This window comes from Physeter macrocephalus, chromosome 18, assembly GCF_002837175.3.
Source record: "Physeter macrocephalus isolate SW-GA chromosome 18, ASM283717v5, whole genome shotgun sequence".
Taxonomy (NCBI): Eukaryota; Metazoa; Chordata; class Mammalia; order Artiodactyla; family Physeteridae; genus Physeter; species Physeter macrocephalus.
In genome coordinates this window covers 40,813,468-40,836,219 of record NC_041231.1, presented here as the reverse complement: position 1 = coordinate 40,836,219, position 22,752 = coordinate 40,813,468, and the positions used below count along the sequence as shown (strand labels likewise).

Here is a 22,752-nt window from a genome sequence, read left to right as displayed (position 1 = left end):
TATCACTTCTATCTTTAAACTATTTAACACCTTATTGGAATATTTCCTTTTCCTGAAGTATGGTGGGGATAAACTAACTAAAAATTTCCAGTAAGAACAATGCTGGGGGACTTCCCTGGTGGTCCAGTGGCTAAGACTCTGCTCCCAATGCAGGGGGCCCGGGTTTGATCCCTGGTCAGGGAACTAGATCCCACATGCCGCAATTAAAGATCCTGCGTGCTGCAACAAAGACCCCCCCACGCCACAACTAAGACCCGGTGCAGCCAAATAAATAAATAAATATTTTAAAAAAAGAAAAAGGGCTTCCCTGGTGGCGCAGTGGTTGAGAATCTGCCTGCTAATGCAGGGGACACGGGTTCAAGCCCTGGTCTGGGAGGATCCCACATGCCGCAAAGCAACTAGGCCCGTGAGCCACAACTACTAAGCCAGAGCGTCTGGAGCTTGTGCTCCGCAACAAGAGAGGCCGCGACAGTGAGAGGCCCGTGCACCGCGATGAAGAGCGGCCCCCGCGTGCCACAACTAGAGAAAGCCCTCGCACAGAAACGAAGGCCCAACACAACCAAAAAAAAGTAAAAGTAAAATAAATAAATAAAAGAAATGCATTTCCATTTTAAAAAAAAAGAAAAAAGAAAAAGAATAATGCTGGATGCAATGTTAAACAAACAGTAAAGCTTTAAAAATGTATCTATGTGCTGCCAATAAGGAGTAAGCAATGTTCATAAAAGAATAGAGTAAAAGCAGGAACCCAGATGAGCAAGCACACTGCCCTCACCTGAGAGCACCTATAAGACAAGATAACCTAACCTTTAGTTTTCAAGCCTCCTTGAGGCTGCAAGGACAAGAGATAAAGGCCAGGGTCTGCCCAAAGTTGGGAATCCAAAGGCCATGGATGCAGTGTCACTGGGAATTCAAAACAATTCAGTTTCTCTGCTGCCAGGGAAAAGGAAGACTACCCACCTCAACCTCCACCCAGCTAAACCCATGGCCCTGTGGAGAGAAGAGAGGCATGAGAGGAATCTCCTCTGAGAACTCTTCACCATAAGCTAGCCCTAACGAAGAGAGGCCAGGTGCCTGGGATAAACAACAAATCTTCTCTAGATGAACCCAACTTCAATCTAAACCTAAGTCTCCCTATAGATAAAGTTCCAAGAAATATAAGCTCATAGTCAAAATTCATGAAACACACAAGAATAAGAATCACAAGAGGACTTCCCTGGTGGTGCAGTGGTTGAGAATCTGTCTGCTAATGCAGGGGACATGGGTTCGATCCCTGGTCTGGGAAGATCCCACATGCGGAGGAGCAACTAAGCCCACCCCCCACAACTACTGAGCCTGCACTCTAGAGCCTGCGCGCCACGACTACAGAGCCCACGTGCTGCAGCTACTGAAGCCTGCGTGCTTAGAGCCCGTGCTCCGCAATAAGAGAAGCCACCGCAATGAGAAGCCCACGCACCGCAACAAAGAGTAGCCCCCGCTTGCCACAACCAGAGAAAGCCCATGCGCAGCAACGAAGACCCAGTGCAGCCAAATATCAAAGAGAAAAAATAAGAAAAGAGTCACAAGAGAAAGCTAGCAGAAATGACAGCAAAAACACATGCAAATAATTCAGGTATTGAATTATCTGCTACAGAATAAAAAATGTTGAAAACGTTTAAAGAAATAATAGGATTAAAGACATAAGCAATCCCCAAAATAGAAACTACTTCGAAAATAAGACAAATATAAACATTAAAATGTAAGAACTCAATAGATTGGTTTAAGAGCAGATTTCAAAGAAAAATATAAGAACTAGGGGCTTCCCTGGTGGCACAGTGATTAAGAATCCGCCTGGCAATGCAGGGGACACGGGTTTGAGCCCTGGTCCGGGAAGATCTCACATGCCGCGGAGCAACTAAGCCCGTGCACCACAACTACTGAAGCCCGTGAGCCTACAGCCCGTGCTCTGCAACAAGAGAAGCCACTGCAATGAGAAGCCTGTGTTCCGCGACGAAGATCCAATGCAGCCAAAAATAAATAAGTTAAATCAATTAAAAATATATATATATTTTAAAATACATATATATAAAAACTAAAGATATTACCTAAAAAGCAATACTGAAACAAAAAGGGGGACTACAAAAAGTTAAGAGAAATGGAAACCTAAGAGAGTTCTAATATAACATCCAGTCAGAGTTCTACAAGAAGAGAGAATGGGGAAAGGGCAATATACAAAGACATAATGGCTGAAAACTTTCCAGAACTGATGAAAAATACCAACCCAAAGATTCAGAAAGATCTACAACTCCCAAATTCTATAATAATAAGATATTCGTATCTAGACATATCACAGTGAAACTGTAGAATATAAAAGACGTAAAGAAGATACTAAAGATAGCTAGAAAGAAAAGACAGGTAACCTTCAAAGGAAATACAGTCATACTGACAGATGATTTCTCAATAGCAGTACAAGAATGAAAAATAAGACAGTAATATGTTTGTAAGTAAAAAGACTGACTATATAAAACAGTAACATTTTATGGGATTAAAAATTTATCACAATAGAAATAAAATACAAGACATCAATAGCATAAATAAAATGATCAGAGTTACATTATTCTAAGGTTTTGCATTATTTAGAAGGGCATTTAAGATACCGATTTTTTAAAAAATACATTATTCATTTATTTGGCTGCATTGGGTCTTCGTTGTTGCATGCGGGCTTTCTCTAGTTGCAGGGAGTGGGGGCTACTATTCGTTGTGGTGTGTAGGTTTCTCATTGTGGTGGCTTCTCTTGTTGTGAAGCATGGGCTCTAGGCGCACGGGCTTTAGTAGTTGTGGCATGCGAGCTCAGTAGTTGTGGCTTGCAGGTTCTAGAGCACAGGCTCAGTAGTTGTGGCGTACGGGCTTAGTTGCTCCGTGGCATGTGAGATCTTTCCGGACCAGGGCTCGAACCCGTGTCCCCTGCACTGGTAGGCAGATTCTTTTTTTTTTTTTTTTTTTTTTAAATTAACATTTTTTTAAAAATTTATTTTTATTTCATGTCCCCTGCATTGGCAGGCGGATTCTTAACCACTACGCCACCAGGGAAGCCCCAAACTCTACACTTTAAAAGAGTGTGTGAATTATATCTCAATTAAAGAAAAAATACATACACGCAGCATTAAGAATAAATCTAACATTTTTGCAGAATCTTGATGAAAAAAACATTTAAAGCTTTGCTAAAAAGACAAATAAATGAAGATGTACCAAATTCACAGACTGGAATAATCAACATCACAATTATGTCAATTCTCCAAAACACAATCTACAGAGCCAATGCAATTCCAATACAAATTCAAACAATCTTTTTGGTGTTTGTTGACTTAACACACTAATATTAAAATGTATAAAAATAATCGAAACAGTTTCTTTGTCAGATAAAGAATTATAAAGCCATAGAAATTAAGGTAGAAATAGAATAGCCCAGTTTTAGATAAGCTGGCCAGAACAAAAGGAACAGAATAAAAGGCCACAAAGAGACCCATGAGCCCATGGAATCAATGCCAGCACTAACACCACAGACAAATGTGAAGCGGATGGCCATTTCAAGGTGCTGCTTATACCTGTGGAAAAAAAATAGATCCCTACCTCAGAGAAGACACAACAATCAATCCCAGCTGCACTAAAGGCTTATATACGAAAAACAAGACTATTAAACTTTTAGAAGAAAATAATAGAATATCTTTATAATCTTTGGGCAGGAGAGATTTCTGAAACAAGACACAAAGAAGGATAAACCACAAAGTTAAAGACTAATAAATCTAACTATATTAAAATAAAAAACCTTCTGTTCACCAAAAGACACCACAGGGACTTCCCTGGTGGTCCAGTGGGTGGGACTCCACGCTCCCAATGCAGGCAGCCGGGGTGCGATCCCTGGTCGGGGAACTAGATCCCACATGCATGCCGCAACTAAGAAGTCCGCATGCCACAACTAAAGATCCTGCATGCTGCAACCAAACATGCCGCAACTAAGATCTGGTGCAGCCAAAATAAATATATAAATATTAAAAAAAAAAAAAGACACCACGAAGAGTGAAAAAATAGCCAAATAGTGGGAGAAGATAATTGCAACACACATAACCAAAAAAAGGATTAGTATCTAGAACAAAAAAATTTCTGAAAATATGAAAATGACAAACAACCCAAGAAAAAAACGGGCAAAAGATCTGAGCAGACACAGAAGGAACAAGAATGGGTCATAATCATATTAATCTTCAGTTTTCTTTACTAACAAGAGAAATGCAAACTCAAACTACCAAATGAAAAACCACTAATCTACCAGACTGATAAATATTAAAAAGTCACACAATTATCAAATTGGATATCTTCCAAATTTGATGCTTTCTTACCTTATAATAAGCCTTTGCATTGTTAAAAAGCAACTGGAAGTCCGCAGTCAGCAGATTAACATCATCATACTCTTCCATTTTTAGTTTCTGTTGGATTTTCATCAAGTCAATGGGCTGAGAAACCACTTCATAGTAGTCTGGTTGATTTCTGTCAATAATTTAATGTTTTTTAAAAAGGTATTTATTAATCCAAAGCCCATAAATAGTTATGTCTCAAAACTCTGTGGTAATGTCCAACACTCCAAGTGAAGAACATACTAGATGTACTCTCATTACTGGAACTGAGACGGAATAACAAAAGCAAGACGAATATGAATGCCCTTTTCAAAATACATATTGGTGATATAGAAACCTAAATTAACATCTGTGACAGTCTCTTATATGCTAAATATTTAAGATTTAAGGCACCAACACTAAAACCAGGTCAATGGTATCTTCTGCAAATGAAAATGACTTACCTTTCACGGGGTTCAATAATGGCTGAAAACATGTATGTTCCAAAGCTCTTTATAAACTTACGAAATGGATTATCTTTCTTCAGGTAGTGACCACAGAACTTTCTCTGCCAAGTGCTATCAAGTGCCTAGTATATATGCTGCTCTAACATCAAGTACTAAAGTTACAAAAGAGAAAGATGAGGCCCTTGGCACAAGGAGCTTACCAAAGATAAAAGGGCATGTTTTTGACAAAACAAAAAAGGCATGGGAATGATAAACAGAAAATTAAGGACAGTGGTTATCTCTTGGAGAGGAGGGGACACTTTAAAGGTAGTTACAATAATTTCTTAAGTTGGCTTTTGGTTCATGGATGTTTATTATTATTCCTTCTGGCTCTTTTTCAAATGGAGTTCCATGAGACAAGTAAACCTTCTGCAAAATTATCTAAGCAACTGTTTTTCACAATTCTCCCTCAGGGGTAGATAAAACTCATCCTAGATGTGTAAGACAGTAAGTTAGTACATATGAAGAATGTTGTCATTAAGGCTTTAATCTCTCCTGGGACACTGGCTAACATGTTTTAGCCATGTATGTATGATATATTTAATTTTTTAAAACTTTTTGCTTTAACATAAAAATTGCAAGAATAGTACACAGAATGTTTTTTCTGAACCATTTGAGAGTAAGCTGCTGAAGAGTTGTGTGTTTTTCCTACAAAAAAGGACCACAGTTCAATCATCAAAATCAGAAAATTCACTTTGATACAGTCTCACCATCTAATCCTCAGAACCCATTTATATTTTGCCAACTGTTCAAAAAACTGTCCTTTATAGCAAAAGGATCAATGTGAATCATGCTGCATTCAGTTATGTTTCCTCAGTTTCCTTCATTCTGAAACAGTTCCTTAGTCTTTCTTTGACTTTCACGATCTTAATACTTTTGAAAATTATAGGCCAGTTATTTTGTAGAGTGTCCCTTAATCTGGGGTTGTCTCTTCTCCTGATGAATAAATTCTGATGATGCTATATTCATCTCACTGTATTCTATCAGGTGGCGCTTGATTTCAACTCATGCCACTACTTAGATGGGGTTGATTTGATCACTTGATCATGGCCTGCCAAGTTTCTCAACTGACCAAGTTACTCTTTTACTCCTTGTACTTTATGGAATGGTAACTCCAGGCTATGTAAAAGCCTGTGACACGGCTACTGTCCACAACCCCTATCCCATACCCCCACCACTTGTCTCCCTTGCAGATTCCTACCTTGCTCAGCCTCACCTAATGACTCTGAATTCTCCAGGAAGGGAAAGGAAGAAGAGTAAATTAAGTTTTTAAACCCTTATCAACTACTTATGATTTTAGTGAACTATAAAATTAAGTACGATGGGATAAAAGGAGTATTCAATCTGCTATTCACATAAAGTGTAAGAACATAAAGGTCTCAGTGAGTAACAACTAAGGCCCACCCAGGCCTAATATCAATGCTGTCAGTGGTACCAAGAGACTTTCTCATAGTGAGCATTAGGGCTTTGTTAACTTGCTATCCTAGATGGCTCTCTCCGCCTGGGCCTGATGGGCCATAGTCCACTGCTCCTTGCTAAAGCTGGGCCTCAGCAGCCTCTCAGGCTTGGGCGATTACCTGTAGACAACTGACAACGCAATGAGGACACATACCTAGAAAGGACACTATCTCCCAGAAGCTCTGCTAGGGGGTTCCTCACAAACATTTTCAGAATTGCCATATAGAAAAAAAGGTAAGGATCCCAACATTCCACTCTACATAATGTGGTCAAAACAAGGTCCCCCCACTTTGAAAATGAAAGAGCTCTAAATGATTTTTCCCACTTAAATCAACATACAGAAAAGCATAGTAAAGTAAAAACTGTCCCTATTCATCCAGAGTTAAAAGCACTATTAATATTCTTCCAGACTCTGTGCACACATACACACACACATAGGATTGTGAAGTACATGTCTTAAGAGCTTTTCTCTTTCAACAATAGGTGAGGGTATCCTGCCATAGTATAGCCAAAGAACAGTCAAAGCATAACTAAGAGTTTTAACCAGAAAAGTGAGAAACACTCTGCCTGATGTGCAGAGCCTGCTGGCTACCCCTAAAACTATTTTGCCTCCTTCCCAAGATGACAGCATTCTAAGCTCCTGCCTGGGTACCAAAGGCCAAATTCTTAGCCACGTGCAGCTAAGTTCTGACCAATGGAAGAGCTGAAATGTACCATGTCCAGGTCACATCCTAACATGTTTCTTTTTTCCTGTGGGCCAGAAGGTAGTTGTGGTGGTGAGCTGTCTCAGACCATGCAGACAAGGGCGATACCCCAAGCACAGCAGAATAAAAAGACAGACAGTATCTCGGCCCTGAAGACCTCACAGAATAGGACTTGTACATGAGAGAAAGCAATTGTTCTTGTTTCAGCCATTGTTAATTTGGATGTCCTAGTACAAGCAGCCTAACATACTAATCAAAACAAAGTCTCAAAAAGAGATTCACAATTGCATGGCTCTGAGTAGTACTTCTTCCCACAAGCTCTTGAGAAAACATGCATTCCACAGAGGAGGAGCAGAGATGCAGGCAGGCACAGCACTGGGGGGAAGGCAGCAGTGCTCCTAAAGTACCGCGTCATGGAGGCTAGAAGACAGTGCTCCAGCACCAAAGGCCTGTATTTTCTGCCCCTCAGCTGGTGGAAAGCAGGCAGCAGAGGGGCAGTCCTTTTCCATGAGGTGCTTGTGTACTACAATATGATGCTGCTTCTCTATACAACATACTGGTTAAGAGCACAGGCTTTAGAATCAGAAAAACCTGAGTCTGAATTCTGGTTATTCTCAATAGTTCTGAGAACTTGTACAAGTTGTCATCTATAAACTGTGATAACAATACTGCTCAGGTTTAAACAAGATAAGGCCTGGAAAGCACTTAGTACTGTGTCTAGCATGTAGTAAGCAATAAACATGGGCTTTTATTAACATATGCTAATTAAATGACAACTTTCAAAAGATTGTTACTGATAAACTAACTGAAATCTGGAGAGGGATTTCACTTAAAAAAAACTCTTCTTTTTTGGCATGACTAATTTACAGAGCTCTCCTCATTCAGGATGATGACACTGCATCCTTGGTGGCTCTGCTCTTTGGAGTGAGAGGTTTGCCTTCAGATCAACCTAGAGCTTGTTGGCTACCCACTGAGACATCAACATTCATGAATGGATCTAAATCTTTAACTCACTGTATTAGTTTCCAATTGTTACTCTAACAAATTACCACAAAATTAATGGCTTAAAACAACACAAATTTATTTTAGATAGGTAGGTAGATAGGTAGATCCTAGTGGTTCTGATTCTCTGGAGAACCCTGACTAATATGGTCTTCCAATTTCATTCTTCTTTTTCAGGATGGGTTTTTTTGTTTCTGCAAAAAATTCTGTTGGGATTTTGTTAGGTTTTGTATTGACTCTGTGGATTGCTTCGGGTAGTATTGGTATCTTAACAATATTAAGTTTTCCAATCCAAGAACGTGGGATATCTTTCCATTTATTTGTGTTTTAATTTCTTACAGAAGTGTGTAGTTTTCAGTGTAAAGTCTGTCACCTCGTTGGTTAGGTTTATTCTTTAATCTCCTTTTTGGACTGTTCACTGTTAGTGTATAGAAATGCAACTGATTTTTGTGTATGTTGGTTTTGTATCTTGCAACTTTGCTGAATTCACCTATTACTTCTATAAGTTTTTTAAAAACAAAACTGTAAATTTCATGTTGTATGTTTTTTACAACTAAAATTTTTTTCTTTAATTAAAACAAAAATTTTTTACAATGCGCTTCACTATATACCTTGACAACTGAAACTAAAATCTAGACCCCAGTATCATCTAAGCCATTCCTTCCAAAGGAAAACTCAATTATTAAACACTTTCAACTTGGACCTGGGACCAAACCACTCCCACTCACCTTCGCTTTGGTGCCCTAATGAAGAGCTCACAGAGGAGCCTGCCCTGCTCATCCTTATAGTCTCGGATGGTGTTGTAGAGTTCATGGCACACAGCAATCTACACATAGGAAAAGGAGAAAAATCACCAGAAAAGTGAACAGAAAGTCAGTGTAGGAGTTCTTAAAAAAACAACAACAACAAAAACAAAACATAAAAGGCCAGTAGAGAAGGATGAATCCCCAAATTCCCACATGGGGACCCAAGTCTAAAGTATGCTGACAGTATCTCTCCTTATTTAAAATCATTTAAATGATTAAATCTTTCATCAGAATATGTTACTGGTGATTTTCTTTTCCTTTAAACAAAACTAGTTCATATCACTCTTGTTTAAAAATCATCCAATAGAGGGCTTCTTACCAGTCAGAGAATAAAATCTAAACTCATAACACAGAGTACGTAGGGTATACTCTGGCTGGGCAGACTTTGCCAGTTTCCTTCTCCCTCTTGACCATCTCTCTGTAATCACAACCCATCAAATCCATTCCTGATCCAGCCCCTCTGCCTGGAACACCCTTCCCCAGTGCTCTGCAGGGCTGCTGCCTTCTGATCACAAAGAAATCTTTCCTGAAGGTATGGGCCAAAACAGCCCATATCATCCAAACTTTTCTTCTTAGCACTCATCACTAGCTGAGGATACTTTATTATTTATTTGTTCATCTGTTTACATTCTGCTTCCCCAACACTAGCAACTAACCTCCATGTGAAAAACTAGCTTGTCTTACACATAGCTCTATCCCAATCACCACAACAGTGCTTGGCACATGACAAGCACACATTTACTTGAATGACTATACAATGTGACAAAAATGATATTCTTTATTATTTCACATAATATTAAATTACACTTTTACTGTAAGACTTCTGGCTAAGTGTATACTTTTCATAAAAGAAAGGTTAAGAATATCAAGCCAGAGGAAAAAGAAGCTGAGAGGCCTTGCATCTTAACTGCTTATCATTAAAGGAAAGGTAGGGAATTGTGCAGAAGGCAGAAACTGTGATCTGAGTTACTTACAGGGTCTACAGTCGGAAGATTGGAAAGTCTCCTCCTTTTCCTGCTTGGGCCTGGCGTGGACACAGAATGGTGCCCATCATCAAAGTCTCCGCTGACACTACTGGAAGGGGAGGTAGCTCTTCTTCTCTTGGAACCCATGGAATCCAACTTCTTCTATAAGAAATAATTAGCCATGTTCTTACACTGAATTTTATACCCTACCACCAAGCCCTCAGTTGGCCACTTGCCACAAAGCTTCTGGTTCACTTAGGAGGATATTTTCACTGTTGCAAAGAAGCTTAACTATGTCTTTTTCAATGCAAGTCCTGGACCTTGCTTTAGTCCCTTCACTTTCCAGAATGCTACACTTTCAACTTGGATGGGACAAATTCAGCAACAGTATACTCATTTGTATTTACCAATTTTGAATGACTCAACCACTTCTGGCCCCAAATTTACCCTGGACTGGAATTTGGAAACCCACATATAACAGTACACCCACATATAATGGTGTGTTGGAGGTACTGATCCCTCAGTCCCTGAGGCAGTCAGGCAGGCCTCAGGGACAGAGTCTCTAAGGTGGTCACCTCTGGAGTCAGCAGCCTCATCTGTTTTCCCCAGTGTTTCTTATGATTATGATCACTTTCCAGGTAGGCCAGGATGCTGGGAAAAAACAAAAACCATAAAACAGGAAGCATGGGCTTCCCTGGTGGCACAGTGGTTGAGAGTCCACCTGCCGATGCAGGGGACACGGGTTCGTGCCCCGGTCCGGGAAGATCCCACATGCCGTGGAGCGGCTGGGCCTGTGAGCCATGGCCGCTGAGCCTGCGCATCTGGAGCCTGTGCTCCGCGACGGGAGAGGCCACGACAGTGAGAGGCCACGACAGTGAGAGGCCCGTGTACCGCAAAAAAAAAAAAAAAAAAAAACCCAGGAAGCAGACCCTGAGGCAAATGAGTAGTGCAAAAGGGTAAGGGGACAGAGGATTAACCTTCTAGCATTTTAGATGTACCCTAAAATTAACAAACTGAAAATGAATTTTCTCCATTCATTAAAGAAAGATCCACGAGACATACCCCAGAAAACACTCAACATACTTGCCATACCTACACTAAAGTAGCAAAATTGCATTTTGAAACTTTTCTGTCAATCCAGACTAAGCTCCTTTTCAGTTATATGAGGTACTCTATCCCCATGAATTCACAGCTTTACATTTCAGTAGATGATCTTGAAGAGCACCCCAGAAGTGAGGTTTTAGGCCCTCCTTGGCCTCCCAGAAACATGTAAATATTTGCTCTAAGTTTTAGGCAGACTGCTAAGTAATGTTAACACATCTTTACAAATATATATATATATATATTTGACTATAACACAAGAAATGCAACCACTGAAATGATCTGCTACAGCTACAGGGTAAGGGTACATACCTGAGAAAGTCCTACAATGCTTATACAATTTAAAAACAGTATCAAATAGCATACTGTGATTTCACAGGCCTTTCTCTAAAGCAAAAAGAAAAAACTGATCCCAGTGTCACTCATCAACATTCAATTTCAGGAAACTAAGACACCAGTAGCTGAAAGAATGGGTTGTCAGTAGTATGGAGAGAAAAACTGGGTATCTCCAGGGAACAGAAAGCAGGAGCAAAACAAACCAATAAATAAAAAATTCTGGTAACCAACTAACAAACTAAGTCTCTTATCTCTTCCTCTGAATTACAGTCCACATGGTATTTAAAAACAGAGCCTAATATGATGATATTCCTTCCTCTAGGAGTTGGTTTGTTATACAGTGTATCAGTTTGCAATCGGCCACAACTGGCTAAAGCTTCAAAGGGCTTAGGCCAAGGCCAGCCAACTTTTGTTGATTTTTGTTTGTTTTATAAAAGGCTGATAAACTGGTGTCAATTCATTAAAATGAAGAAACTAAGGACCAAGCTTTTGTAAACAATCTATGACAAGGACACAAGTGAATTTGATGAACATAAGGCAGGAATCTTTATGAAAAGGATAACAAAATTTAAGAAAGGTGGAAGGGAAAAGGCAAGGAAGGACAGAAAAGGGAAAGGGTGTAGATGATCAGTAATTTACCAGCTTTACCAGAGCACAACCAGCTCCTCGAAAAGCCAGTCTCCTCATTATGTCTGAAGGCCAAGTGAAGCCAGTGGGAGAATGCAGGGCTTTAGAAGTGCTGATTCAGTGTTAATATATTCAAAACTGAAAGAGAAGAACAAGGCAGAGACAGGGGAAATAAAAAGAAGGGTCAAAGGAGTAAAAATGAGTACGAATAGACAGAAAACATTCAAGCAGAATTGCTAAAGATAACAGATCTGGAGAAAATAGACATATCAGTTTTCTTGCACCAATCAAACAGCTGTAAAGGCTCAGGAACTAACAGTATCTGACATTTCTTCCATTTTAAAACCAAATGCTTTTCACATGCATAAAGATGCCTCACTGAGGCTCCCCTTTACTCACACGGAATGACTGTCAATTCCAGGAACGAAGCATGCCTGCCCAACTGCCCCCTAGTCAATAAGAGCAGAGTTCAATCACAGAGCTGGAATGGAGAGTGAACACATGTGGAAGGCTCACATGTGACACCAAGTGTTAGCAAGCTGGAACAAACCAAGAATGGCTCATGTGAGCAAAGAGTATGGAAAACTCCTCCCCACCAAAAAAATTCAGAGAAAGACATTTCTTTCCAAAAGTCCTATCAGCACTGAAAAGATATCACATACAACTTTAGAAAGGTTTAAAAAAAGCCTTCGACCATTTGGCAGGAGGTCAAAATTACTTTTATAAATAATCCGCTGAAAATCAAATGACAAAAAATGTAAATCATTGGGGGGGATGTTTAGACCACACAATATCCAAAACTCCTTGACTCATTAATTTACTTTGATAAGAAAAAAAAAAGATTCAACTTAGGGATAATTTTCAAATATTTTCTCATCCAAGGAACACATTTTATTTTGGAAGTTTGGTTAGAAAGGCAATGTGGCCAGGTGGGTGGGAGGAGCAATAGGACCTGAGCTCAGAAGACCAGGATAAGAGACCCAGGTCTTCCATCTCTACCTATTTGATGTTGCTTGAGTCACAACCCCTCAGATCTGTTTCTTCATTTCTAAAATGAGAAGAGTAGTGTACATATCTCTCTTGGATTTATGACAGTGTAAAATGTATGTGAAATCACTTTGAAATGTCAAAACACAACAAAAATATTATGTTTTAACTCTAGGATTGCATGCTATCTTGGGCACAGGAACAGCACTTTATCCATTTGTTGCCTGACTTATAGCATAGTTTCAGTGATCAACTTATCTATTTAATAAAACATATTAAAAGTGCACTTTAAGTGAGACATTAAAAAAAAAGTTTCATAGTTTCAAAGGTCTCTGAGCATCCATTCAGTAATTCTTTTTCTATAAAGAGGAAAGATTCTGAAACTTAGTTACAAGTTTTTAAATGGCACTGATTACAAGCACATGTCCAAAACTCTAACAACCAATGATAAATTACAGTGGACAGTAAAGAATAACTTTACAATGTGCAACTGGGAAAATATTTACTCAGTACAGCCAAATGGTATATTTTGACAGTTTATAGACTTTTCGTACTCTCCTGTATTTCTAGTGTTTCTTAGTACTGTAATACACGTTTAAAACAAAAATCTTGGAAAACAGAAGATTCAAAAAGGGAAAAAAATCGCTTATAATTCAACTTTCCAGAGAAAAAGCACGCTTAACGTTGGCGTTCACAGCTTTCAGTATCTATTCTATGCCCTGGTTGCTTTCTTTTTTTTAAAAAAAAAAAGCATGAACAAACCACATGTATTATGTTGCAGCCTGTGTTTTAACGTAGGGAATATTCTCCCAATTCAGTGTTCTCTCACATGATGTTGGATGCCTTGAGAGTAGTCTACCATACAGATAGCAATTTACTAATCTTGGCGATTTGCATAGAATATGAATATTTAAGATTCTGTACACTCCCAAAGCCAAAGAAAGTGGTCAAAGCCCTTCTATTTATCCACACATATTTATTTCTGATTTGACATACTTCTTCAAAAGATACCTTCCAACCTTCCTTTGGATCTAAAATACGGGCAATCTGTTAACAGGTGATAAGACAAATTATACTACTCTTTTGTATTGAGTCCAATTTGCTTTTGAATTATACTTGGGAAAAGAGCTCACTACTAAATGGAAAAAAAATACCTTGAAATCATTTTTGAGGAGTCTTAGTTTGTTGGAAAATAAGTTAATAAAAATGCTTTACTCCAACATATGTTTCTATAATTGTAGTAATAATTTCTATATCCACTATACCGTGTATTTGTCATTTGCTTTTCAGGATTTCTTCTACATTTATGCCAATCTTTCTTCCTCTTTAAGTCATCAATTTCTACCTTGCAATAACAAAACTATGCTTCTTTCTCAGTAAAATAATTTTAAGAGACGAAAAAATATTAAAAACCAGAAACACAATGTGAAAACCTCGATTCTTTGTGGTGTTGCATATAAAAAACTAGACCTGGGTTCCACGATAAATACAAGTCCCATTGATAAAAATACTCAGTCTGAACAGTCATCCAGAAAATATTAAAAAAAAAAATTTACTAAGAGAGTTTGTGTCTGAACCGTCAAAAAACGACAACAAAAAAAGGAGGCCCTGAGCTGCGGAGGAAATGAAAGACTTTCCCAACCTGTCACCGGTACGGGGAACTAAGGGAAACGTTGACAGTTTTGAAGCTGCCCGCGACGAGAGCTCGGCCAGCCGCGGGGGGCGGGAAAGCGGGGCGCGGGGAGTTTCCGGGCCGCTGCGCGCCTTTGTCCCGGCCAGCAGGTGCGGCAAGGCTGCTGGGCGCTTCCAGAAGCCCGCCGCCATGCCCCGCCCCGCGCGCCCGGCCCGACCGGCGCGTCCCGACGGCCGGGGCGGGGCCTCCGCCGCTGCTCCCGCCCGCCCGGGCCCACACAAAGGCCCGGCAGCCGGCCGAGAGGAAGCGGCCCCGCCCGCCCTGGGCCCGGCCTTACCCAGCCGCTCCGCCGCCTGCAGCCCCGGCCGCGGTCACCGACCGCCGCGCCCCGCCCCGTGGCCGCCACGGCTGCTGCTATTGCTCCTCCGGCCGCTGCCGTCGCTCCAGCACTTGCCGCCCGCACCGCCCTCACCCCTCCCGGTGCCGCCGCAAAACCAGCCCCGCGGCCGCCAAGCGAACCTGGCTCCGCGCGACACTGCGTGCGCGCGCACGCGGGCAGGCGGCGGCGCGCTTTACGGCGGCTGCGTGAGTGCGTGACGCTCGCCCGTGGTCTCAGTTCGCACGTGGCGCCTGCGGAGGCACTTTGTGGCTGTGAGTGTTGGTGCAGCACCGGGCGTAGCCCTTTCGACTTACAGTATGAAGCGGCCGAGTGAGTGTGGTCAGGGTGCGGGCTTGGAGGGGCTTCTGTGTCTGATGGTCGACGAACCCACCAGGGCGCTCCTCTGCGGCTTGGTCTCTGGGGAATGGAGGGCCGGCGGGGAGGCCGTAGCCCTGATCCCGCCTAGAACTAGGGGTTGGAAGGCCCCACGTGAATCGTGGGCCTGTGGTGCAGAAACAAGGCTGGGCCCCAAGGGTGGAGGTCGGGCCAGAGTCTCGTGAGGACCCAGTCAGTGTCTGAGCCAGGTTTCAGGCGCAGCGTTTTCCCTTGTGCGGCCACGTTTGATCCGGCCCTGGTGAGATCGGAGAGCCGCCTCTCAAACCCCCTGTTAGCTCCTCCTTTGTGATTCGTGCTGTTTGACAAGAAATGGCTGTATTTTTGGATCTTATACGCTCCTGTGTGCTATCCCAGTTTATTTTTATTTTTGGCTGCGTTGGGTCTTCGTTGCTGCGCGCGGGCTTTCTCTAGTTGTGGCGAGTGGGGGCTACTCTTCATTGCAGTGCGCGGGCTTCTCATTGCGGTGGCTTCTCTTGTTGCGGAGCATGGGCTCTAGGCGTGCGGGCTTCAGTAGTTGTGGCTCGCGGGTTCTAGAGCGCAGGCTCAGCAGTTGTGGCGCACGAGCTTAGTTGCTCAGTGGCATGTGGGATCTTCCCGGACCAGGGCTCGAACCCTTGTCCCCTGCAATGGCAGGCGGATTCTTAACCACTGTGCCATCAGGGAACTTCCCCACAAGATTCTTAAATTAGGTTTCAGAGCCAGTTAATTACTTAACGCAAATATGGATGTGACCTTAGAGCGCAGTCATCAAAAACTAAAACTGATCATTTGTGGATAAAGTGGATTTTAAAAAACCGTAAATAGGGCTTCCCTGGTGGCTCAAGAGAAGCCACCGGAATGAGAAGCCCGCGCACCGCAACTAGAGAAAGCCCATGCGCAGCAATGAGGACCCAACGCAGCCAAAAATAAATAAATAAATTAAAAAGAAAACAGTAAATAAATTAACCCTTTTGTGATATGTTGCTTTGCAGAGTTAAAGAAAGCAAGTAAACGCATGACCTGCCATAAGCGGTATAAAATCCAAAAAAAGGTAAGTCTTGTTCTTGGAAGAGTTATACCAAGTATAATGCTAAACTGATTTCTGCCCCACCCCTCCTCCACAAAGAGGTCTGGATTAATATTAGTGTGATTTCACCTCAAGAAACGGAAGTTGGATAGACTATGTCGCAAGCTCTTAAGCATCAGAAGTAATTCAGTGATAAGAGTCTGTAAATTTTGATCAATATGGTAATAATTGCTGCAAAAAGAATCTCCTGGTGAGTTTTTCTTGCTGTTTCATACATAAGTATGTGTGTTCTCTGCATTGTTAGTTAAAGTTCTATGTTTCTAGGTCATTTTACAGATACAAGTAAACTGCAGCCAGATTGGTTACTCACATAAATTTTGTTTTGTTTTTGTTTTGTTTTGTTTGTTTTGTTTTGCGGTATGCGGGCTTCTCACTGTTGTGGCCTCTCCCGTTGCGGAGCGCAGCCTCAGCGGCCATGGCTCACGGGCCCAGCCGCTCCGCGGCACGCGGAATCTTCCCAGACAGGGGCACGAACCCGTGTCCCCTGCATTGGCAGGCGGACCCTCAACCACTGCGCCACCAGGGAAGCCCCTTGTTTGGTATTTTTGTTAACTAATACAATTTTATTATGATAGGTTCGAGAGCACCATCGAAAATTGAGGAAAGAGGCTAAAAAACGGGGTCGAAAGAAGCCTAGGAAAGACCTTGGAGTTCCAAACAGTGCTCCTTTTAAGGAGGCTCTTCTTCGGGAAGCTGAGCTAAGGAAACAGCGGGTAAAATGCATTAGCTAAAATGTTCAACAAGTGATGTGTGGGTGTGTGTATTTTTTTCAAAGTAAAGTTACAATGTCAGGTCAGTTTGGCTCTCCCATTTCTCTTGTGGCTTGAACACAGCTTGAAGAACTGAAACAGCAGCAGAAACTTGACAGGCAGAAGGAACAGGACAAGAAAAGAAGACTTGAAACTGACCCTGCTGTTGAGCTGTCTAACATGGAACCTGTGAAAGAGGTATGATTACAGTCATGAAAAATGGAGAAATAGGTTACATCTACTGACCTACTAATTTTGTGTCCTTTCTCCTTGTCTTTACCACCTAGGAATTTGGGCAGTGCAAAGCTAAGAAAGCCAAGTCAAGCAAACAGAATCCAAAGAGGCTGTATTGTCAGGAACTTAAAAAGGTATCATAGTCTAGGTTAGTGTCTAAAAGTGGTAATGAGGTTTAAAAGACCAGAATTTTTTTTTTCTTTCTCTCCTGACACCAACCTTGTAGAGATGGAAGTAGAGTTCTCTTGAGCAGGAAGAATTCTTCAGCAAGTTGGCTTACTCTGATATGTTTAACTGAAGTAAATATTCTTATGGTTTTAATTTTTTGCATGGGAACAGTTCCCCATAAGCATGATTTACAGAAGTGGCATTTTGTGATAAAATAACATTATGACACAGTGGCTTTTTAAATAGAAGGAAATACTTTAGAGGAGCAGTACAAAAGTAAGAGTCTCTAAAGTACTCTGCTGAAACCTAAGTGAAGGAGGTCAAGGGGATGTCTTGGTGTAGCACTGCCATCCCCAACACCTATTTTCCTAAGCTCACTCCCTCCTGTGAATAGACCCTGACTGTTTTTCTCAGCAGCTCTTGGCAGGGCCACAAAGGTCTTTCAAACTACATAACTCAGAATGGGAAGATTATATATTTAGATAGTTGGGAATGTTTCCACTCTTGAATTCCACTTTGATCAGAGGCCATTGAACAAACCTATGTCTTACTGTCACGTAAGAAATAAAGATGTGAACATCATTCACACCAAAGTGAAGATACGAGGTTCAACTCTGGGGCTTCCCTGGTGGCGCAGTGGTTAGGAATCCACCTGCCAATGCAGGGGACACGGGTTTGAGCCCTGGGGTCTTGAGCCTGTGAGCCAGAAATACTGAGCCTATGTGCCACAACTACTGAAGCCCGTGCGCCTACAGCCCACGCTCTGCAACTAGAGAAGCCACCGCAGTGGGAAGCCCGCGCACTGCAATGAAGAGTAGGCCCTGCTCGCTGCAACTAGAGAAAGCCCACATGCAGCAACGAAGACCCAATGCAGCCCAAAAAAAAAGAATAAATTTTTTTTAAAAAATTTATTTTTAAGAGATTCAACTCTGAACTCACCCTGTTGCAAAGTAGACAGCGCCAGTGTGCTTATGTGGAGGTTGGTGCCAGAGCAAGGGATGCTGTTCTGATAGCTTCTGCTTTGACAGGTGATTGAAGCCTCAGATGTTGTGCTGGAGGTGTTGGATGCCAGAGATCCTCTTGGTTGCAGGTGTCCCCAGGTAGAAGAAGCCATTGTCAAGGCTGGACAGAAAAAGCTGGTACTTGTATTAAATAAATCAGGTAGGTGAAAACATTGCTCTTTATGTTCCATATGCACTAGTGAGGTATGAGGAAAACATCTGAACAGTCTGATTGTCTCTGAAGACTGATAAGATCCAACTCTGACCTCAACAAAACCAATGCATATGGATGAGCCCTTGTTGCCAAAGACAGTGCTGGGCAGTGGGGTGGAAATTTATTTTTTTTCCCTTAATTACTATATTATGATTATTTATTTATTGTTACATTGGGTCTTCGTTGCTGTGTGGGGGGCTTTCTCTAGTTGCGGCGAGCGGGGGCTGCTCTTCATTGCAGTGTGCAGGCTTCTCATTGCGTGGCTTCTCTTGTTGCGGAGCACAGGCTGTAGGCATGTGGGCTTCAGTAGTTGTGGCACGTGGGCTTAGTAGTTGTGGCGCACGGGCTCAGTTGCTCTGCGGCACGTGGGATCTTCCCAGACCATGGCTCAAACCCGTGTCCCCTGCATTGGCAGGCGGATTCTTAACCACTGTACCACCAGGGAGGTCCTGGAGATGTTTTCTAGAAGCGAATTAACTGGTTTGTACTGTTCTTTTGCTATTCAGTACTTAACCACCTTGTCTTATTTAAGAGTGTAAGCTTTTATACTCCGCTTACTGTGTAGTATATTTCACGTAGGAAATGATGACAGAGTGCCACATTCTCCACACCTGCACAATGTTGACATGTGGCACTATTTAGATGAGACATGATTATGTATCTGGGTTTGAGCAGCAGGGACAGAAACACCCAGAAACAGAAACCTGTGAAACAGAAAGTAAGGATGGGATCTAAAATTACAGTTGGGGTCAGTAAACATGGCTGCTACTTGATAGTAAATTCTGGAAACAGCCCTAAGGTTAGTACGGTAATATTCTAGAGGTTAACTTAATCCTGAAAGGATGAGCAGCAGTGCAGAGGAGAATTAAAGAAATACAGAGGTGTACATACTGAACTTTGTTAACCAGAAGCATGGTAGGGAGCTGACCCTCTCCCCATCTTCTAGTTCAGATACTTCTGAAAAAACTGGGAAAAGGCAAACCTGAATGAAATCCATAGTTTACTAGATTTTGCAAATTCATCTCAACAAAATGACCAAATTGGAACAGTGTTTTATTCCTAATCCCTGTCAGATTTGGTACCAAAGGAGAATTTGGAGAACTGGCTAAGTTATTTGACGAAGGAATTGCCAACAGTGGTGTTCAAAGCCTCAACAAATCTGAAGGACAAAGGGAAGAGAATCAAGGTACCCTTAATTTAGTGGTGGGAAATGTGGTTCTTTCATCTTTCAGGTGGGTGAAATATGATGAGTGTACAAAATCTTGATTAAAAAATGAAAACTTGTAAGATCCAACTCTGATTTCATCCAGGGATAATCTGAAAGGCAATGGAATGTGGTGATTTTAATAGATGGGCTCTGGAGCCAGATTGGCTTGGCTTTTGTCTGGTGGGTTGTCAGAAGTAGTTAAACTAATTATTTAGAATTCTAACTTGTGAAGGTAAAGAAGAAAGCTGCTCCATTCAAAAGTGAAGTCTGTGTTGGAAAAGAAGGCCTTTGGAAGCTTCTTGGAGGTTTTCAGGAGACTTATGGCAAAGCCATTCACGTTGGGGTAATTGGTGAGTTTCAGTTCAACATATTTTACGTCTTATTTCAGTAAGTGCAACTCGGCACTATAGGTAATGTTAGCTCCTAAGAGCTCTGGTTTATTTGAATTAATCTTTTCTTTCCGAAAGTTCATTACCTGTGCAAGAAATGAAGATGCTAAGGGTAGTTTTAGTGTTGAAGTGAAGATGCTCAGATCCAACTCTGATCTTGCTCTAAACAGGCAGGCATAAAATAAGGGAGTGGAGATTTTATAATTACCAGTACATAATGCCTTTTGTATCTGTGGATTTCCCATTTGTAGGTTTCCCAAATGTGGGGAAAAGCAGCATCATCAATAGCTTAAAACAAGAGCGGATATGCAATGTTGGTGTATCCATGGGACTTACAAGGTAAATTGAGTTCCATAGTTGCAATATTTCATTATAGATAAGTATGATTTTGTTTATTTTAAGGGAGACAGTTTTCTATTTCTATTTACTCAACTTTCTGTTCAGTGAAAGGGGTTAAGCCAGTGTTAGGCTTGGGAAGAATTGATTAGAGTAGAATAGCTGCCCACAATCTAGTTTGAAAGACAAGCAAATAGATTCATAGAAGGAAAAGCTGTCTTAGAGAAAGTGATGTTTGAACCTGAACTTGAAATGAATAGAAGTCTGCCAGGTAGAAGAGGGGAGATACGACAGGGGAAACAGCATGTGTTTAGGTCAATATGTATGTAAGCTATAACACGTAGTGTTTTGTCTTTAGAAGAGGAGGGTGTGCTGTTACAGTTTTAGATAAACATGAAGCAAATGATGATAAAGTGGATCTGACAGACTGTGCTGAGTTTGTTCAATCCAACCCTGAGCTTCGTTGTGTCTCTTGGCCTTTAGGAAAACCAGTGCCCGTCAGTTACCATCTTTCTTGTTTCAGGTACATGCAGGTTGTCCCCTTGGACAAACGAATCACAATCATAGATAGTCCAAGTTTCATCGTGTCTCCACTTAACTCTGCTATTGCACTCGCTCTGAGAAGTCCAGCAAGTATTGAGGTAGTAAAACCAATGGAGGCTGCTAGCACCATCCTCTCCCATGCTGATGCTCGACAGGTAAAAAGAATCCCCTTCCCCTGAGCTCCATCTTGTCTTTCATTATAAGCATTTTTTTTAAAACATCTGTACTATATCAGATAGATGACAGTTTGTTTTTTTTTTTAATAAGGTAGTACTGAAATTTACTGTCCCAGACTTTAAGAATTCTCTGGAATTTTTTACTTCATTTGCTCAGAGAAGAGGACTGCACCAAAAAGGTGGAAGCCCAAATGTAGAACGTGCTGCCAAACTGCTGTGGTCTGAGTGGACAGGGTAAGGCTTTTTTCTGTTGCCTTTTTGATGACCACACAGAATAAAGGAACTGATTTTTGACAAACTTTATTTTTAATACCAGTGCCTCCTTAGGTTACTTTTGCCATCCCCCAACATCCTGGACTCCTCCACATTTTAATGAGAGCATTGTGACAGACATGAAATGGGGCTTTGATCTGGAAGAACTGGAAAAGAACAATGCACACAGCATACGAGGTAAGCACGGCTTTTGTTTAACTACTGTCTTCATAAGCTGACAGGCCAATAAAGGTCTCATCTGTTTACACGGGCTGTTTACCTTTCCTAGCCATCAGGGGCCCTCGTTTAGGCAGTAGCATCCTTTTCCAGTCATCGGGTCTGACAAATGGAGTGATAGAGGAAAAGGACATACCTGAAGAATTGCCGAAACAGAAAGAACGGAAGCAGGAGGAGGGGGGGGACTATGAAGATGTCAACACTGACCAGGAATGTGTTGACGAAGAAGGTGATGTAAGTATGTTGTGCATGAGTTGTTTAAGCTGAAGTAAGTTTTCTAGCATTACAGTGTACAACAGAAGGGAAGGGGCTGAAGGAAGAAACAGAAATTAAATATTTCATGACTTTTAAAAAGCCTCGTACAATTTAGAAGTTTAAGGCTTGCAATCATTAGTCTTGATTTTGTGCATCCATTAACGTGTACCTCCAGAGACTTTTTCTGGGTATGTAATTAACTTGGATTAATGAGCACACCGGGCTAACACTTTCTCTGTCCCACAGGAAAAGAGCTCAGACATGTCCCCTGCAGAAGAGGCCTGTGAGGCACTGCCTGAGGACTCTGAAGCAGGTGAGTTGGGTGGAGGGATCGTCTAACAAAGCAGTACAGTAGCTTTTATTTTTGTTTTTAAACACCTCCTTTTTCTCTCCAATATAGATAAGCAGTCTGCACCATCTTTCATCTTGGATAAAATGACTGAAGAGGAAGATGATGCTTATGATTTCAGTACAGATTATGTATAATAGAACTTTGTCCTTCTATAATGGTGTTTTGTTGTTGGTTTTTAACATTGTGAGCAGACTGCTAAGCTGTTCTCTGCGTGTGATGTACCAGTTTGTTACAGTATGACATAAGCTGTGTAAATTTTGTGAATGTGTATATGATATATTCATCTTAAAAAGGCAGGCAACTTAGAAA

At 41.5% G+C, this 22,752-nt stretch overlaps 2 protein-coding genes and 3 non-coding genes across 26 annotated transcripts in view; 4 read left to right on the top strand and 1 right to left on the bottom strand.

Moving 5' to 3' along the window:
• Positions 1–14,967, bottom strand: part of PBRM1 (polybromo 1) — a 101,951-nt gene extending 86,984 nt beyond the window's left edge. For 15 of the 21 annotated variants that reach the window (XM_055079844.1, XM_007116595.4, XM_055079851.1 and 12 more), the window contains exons 1-5: positions 14,827–14,967; positions 11,882–12,007; positions 9,815–9,967; positions 8,763–8,860; positions 4,371–4,518 (exon numbers count right to left, since the gene is read on the bottom strand). In XM_055079844.1, the coding sequence (XP_054935819.1) occupies positions 4,371–4,518; positions 8,763–8,860; positions 9,815–9,967; positions 11,882–11,929 (447 nt within the window). In that variant the 5' untranslated portion in view covers positions 11,930–12,007; positions 14,827–14,967. Of the gene's footprint in view, positions 1–4,370; positions 4,519–8,762; positions 8,861–9,814; positions 9,968–11,881; positions 12,008–12,268; positions 12,718–14,826 lie in introns of those variants that run through there. The other 6 variants (XM_028479022.1, XM_028479023.1, XM_055079846.1 and 3 more) reach the window with 5 other exon arrangements.
• Positions 14,968–15,080: 113 nt separating this feature from the next.
• GNL3 (G protein nucleolar 3) lies at positions 15,081–22,727 on the top strand. 2 transcript variants are annotated; one of them, XM_007116606.4, is made up of 15 exons: positions 15,081–15,198; positions 16,236–16,294; positions 16,906–17,043; positions 17,164–17,277; positions 17,367–17,447; positions 18,510–18,642; positions 19,770–19,882; positions 20,136–20,253; positions 20,544–20,631; positions 21,152–21,326; positions 21,505–21,581; positions 21,664–21,797; positions 21,889–22,070; positions 22,338–22,404; positions 22,492–22,727. In XM_007116606.4, the coding sequence occupies exons 1-15, from the start codon at positions 15,186–15,188 to the stop codon at positions 22,575–22,577; spliced, it is 1,578 nt and encodes a 525-aa protein (XP_007116668.2). In that variant the 5' UTR covers positions 15,081–15,185; the 3' UTR covers positions 22,578–22,727. The 2 variants fall into 2 exon arrangements, with proteins under 2 accessions (XP_007116668.2, XP_007116667.2); XM_007116605.4 differs by having other exon boundaries at positions 15,082–15,198; positions 21,439–21,581.
• Positions 18,684–18,760, top strand: LOC112064995 (small nucleolar RNA SNORD19). The gene has a single exon (XR_002891783.1). It is a non-coding gene; the product is annotated as a small nucleolar RNA SNORD19 (small nucleolar RNA).
• On the top strand, positions 19,927–20,008 carry LOC112064997 (small nucleolar RNA SNORD19B). The gene has a single exon (XR_002891785.1). It is a non-coding gene; the product is annotated as a small nucleolar RNA SNORD19B (small nucleolar RNA).
• LOC112064996 (small nucleolar RNA SNORD69) lies at positions 21,019–21,095 on the top strand. The gene has a single exon (XR_002891784.1). It is a non-coding gene; the product is annotated as a small nucleolar RNA SNORD69 (small nucleolar RNA).
• Positions 22,728–22,752: the final 25 nt, after the last annotated feature.

Coding starts and splice junctions, on each gene's coding strand:
- GNL3 (XM_007116605.4), top strand. Junction 21,327..21,438: donor CCCATGCTGATGCTCGACAG/GTAAAAAGAATC, acceptor TTTTTTAATAAG/GTAGTACTGAAATTTACTGT. Junction 22,405..22,491: donor GCCTGAGGACTCTGAAGCAG/GTGAGTTGGGTG, acceptor TCTCCAATATAG/ATAAGCAGTCTGCACCATCT.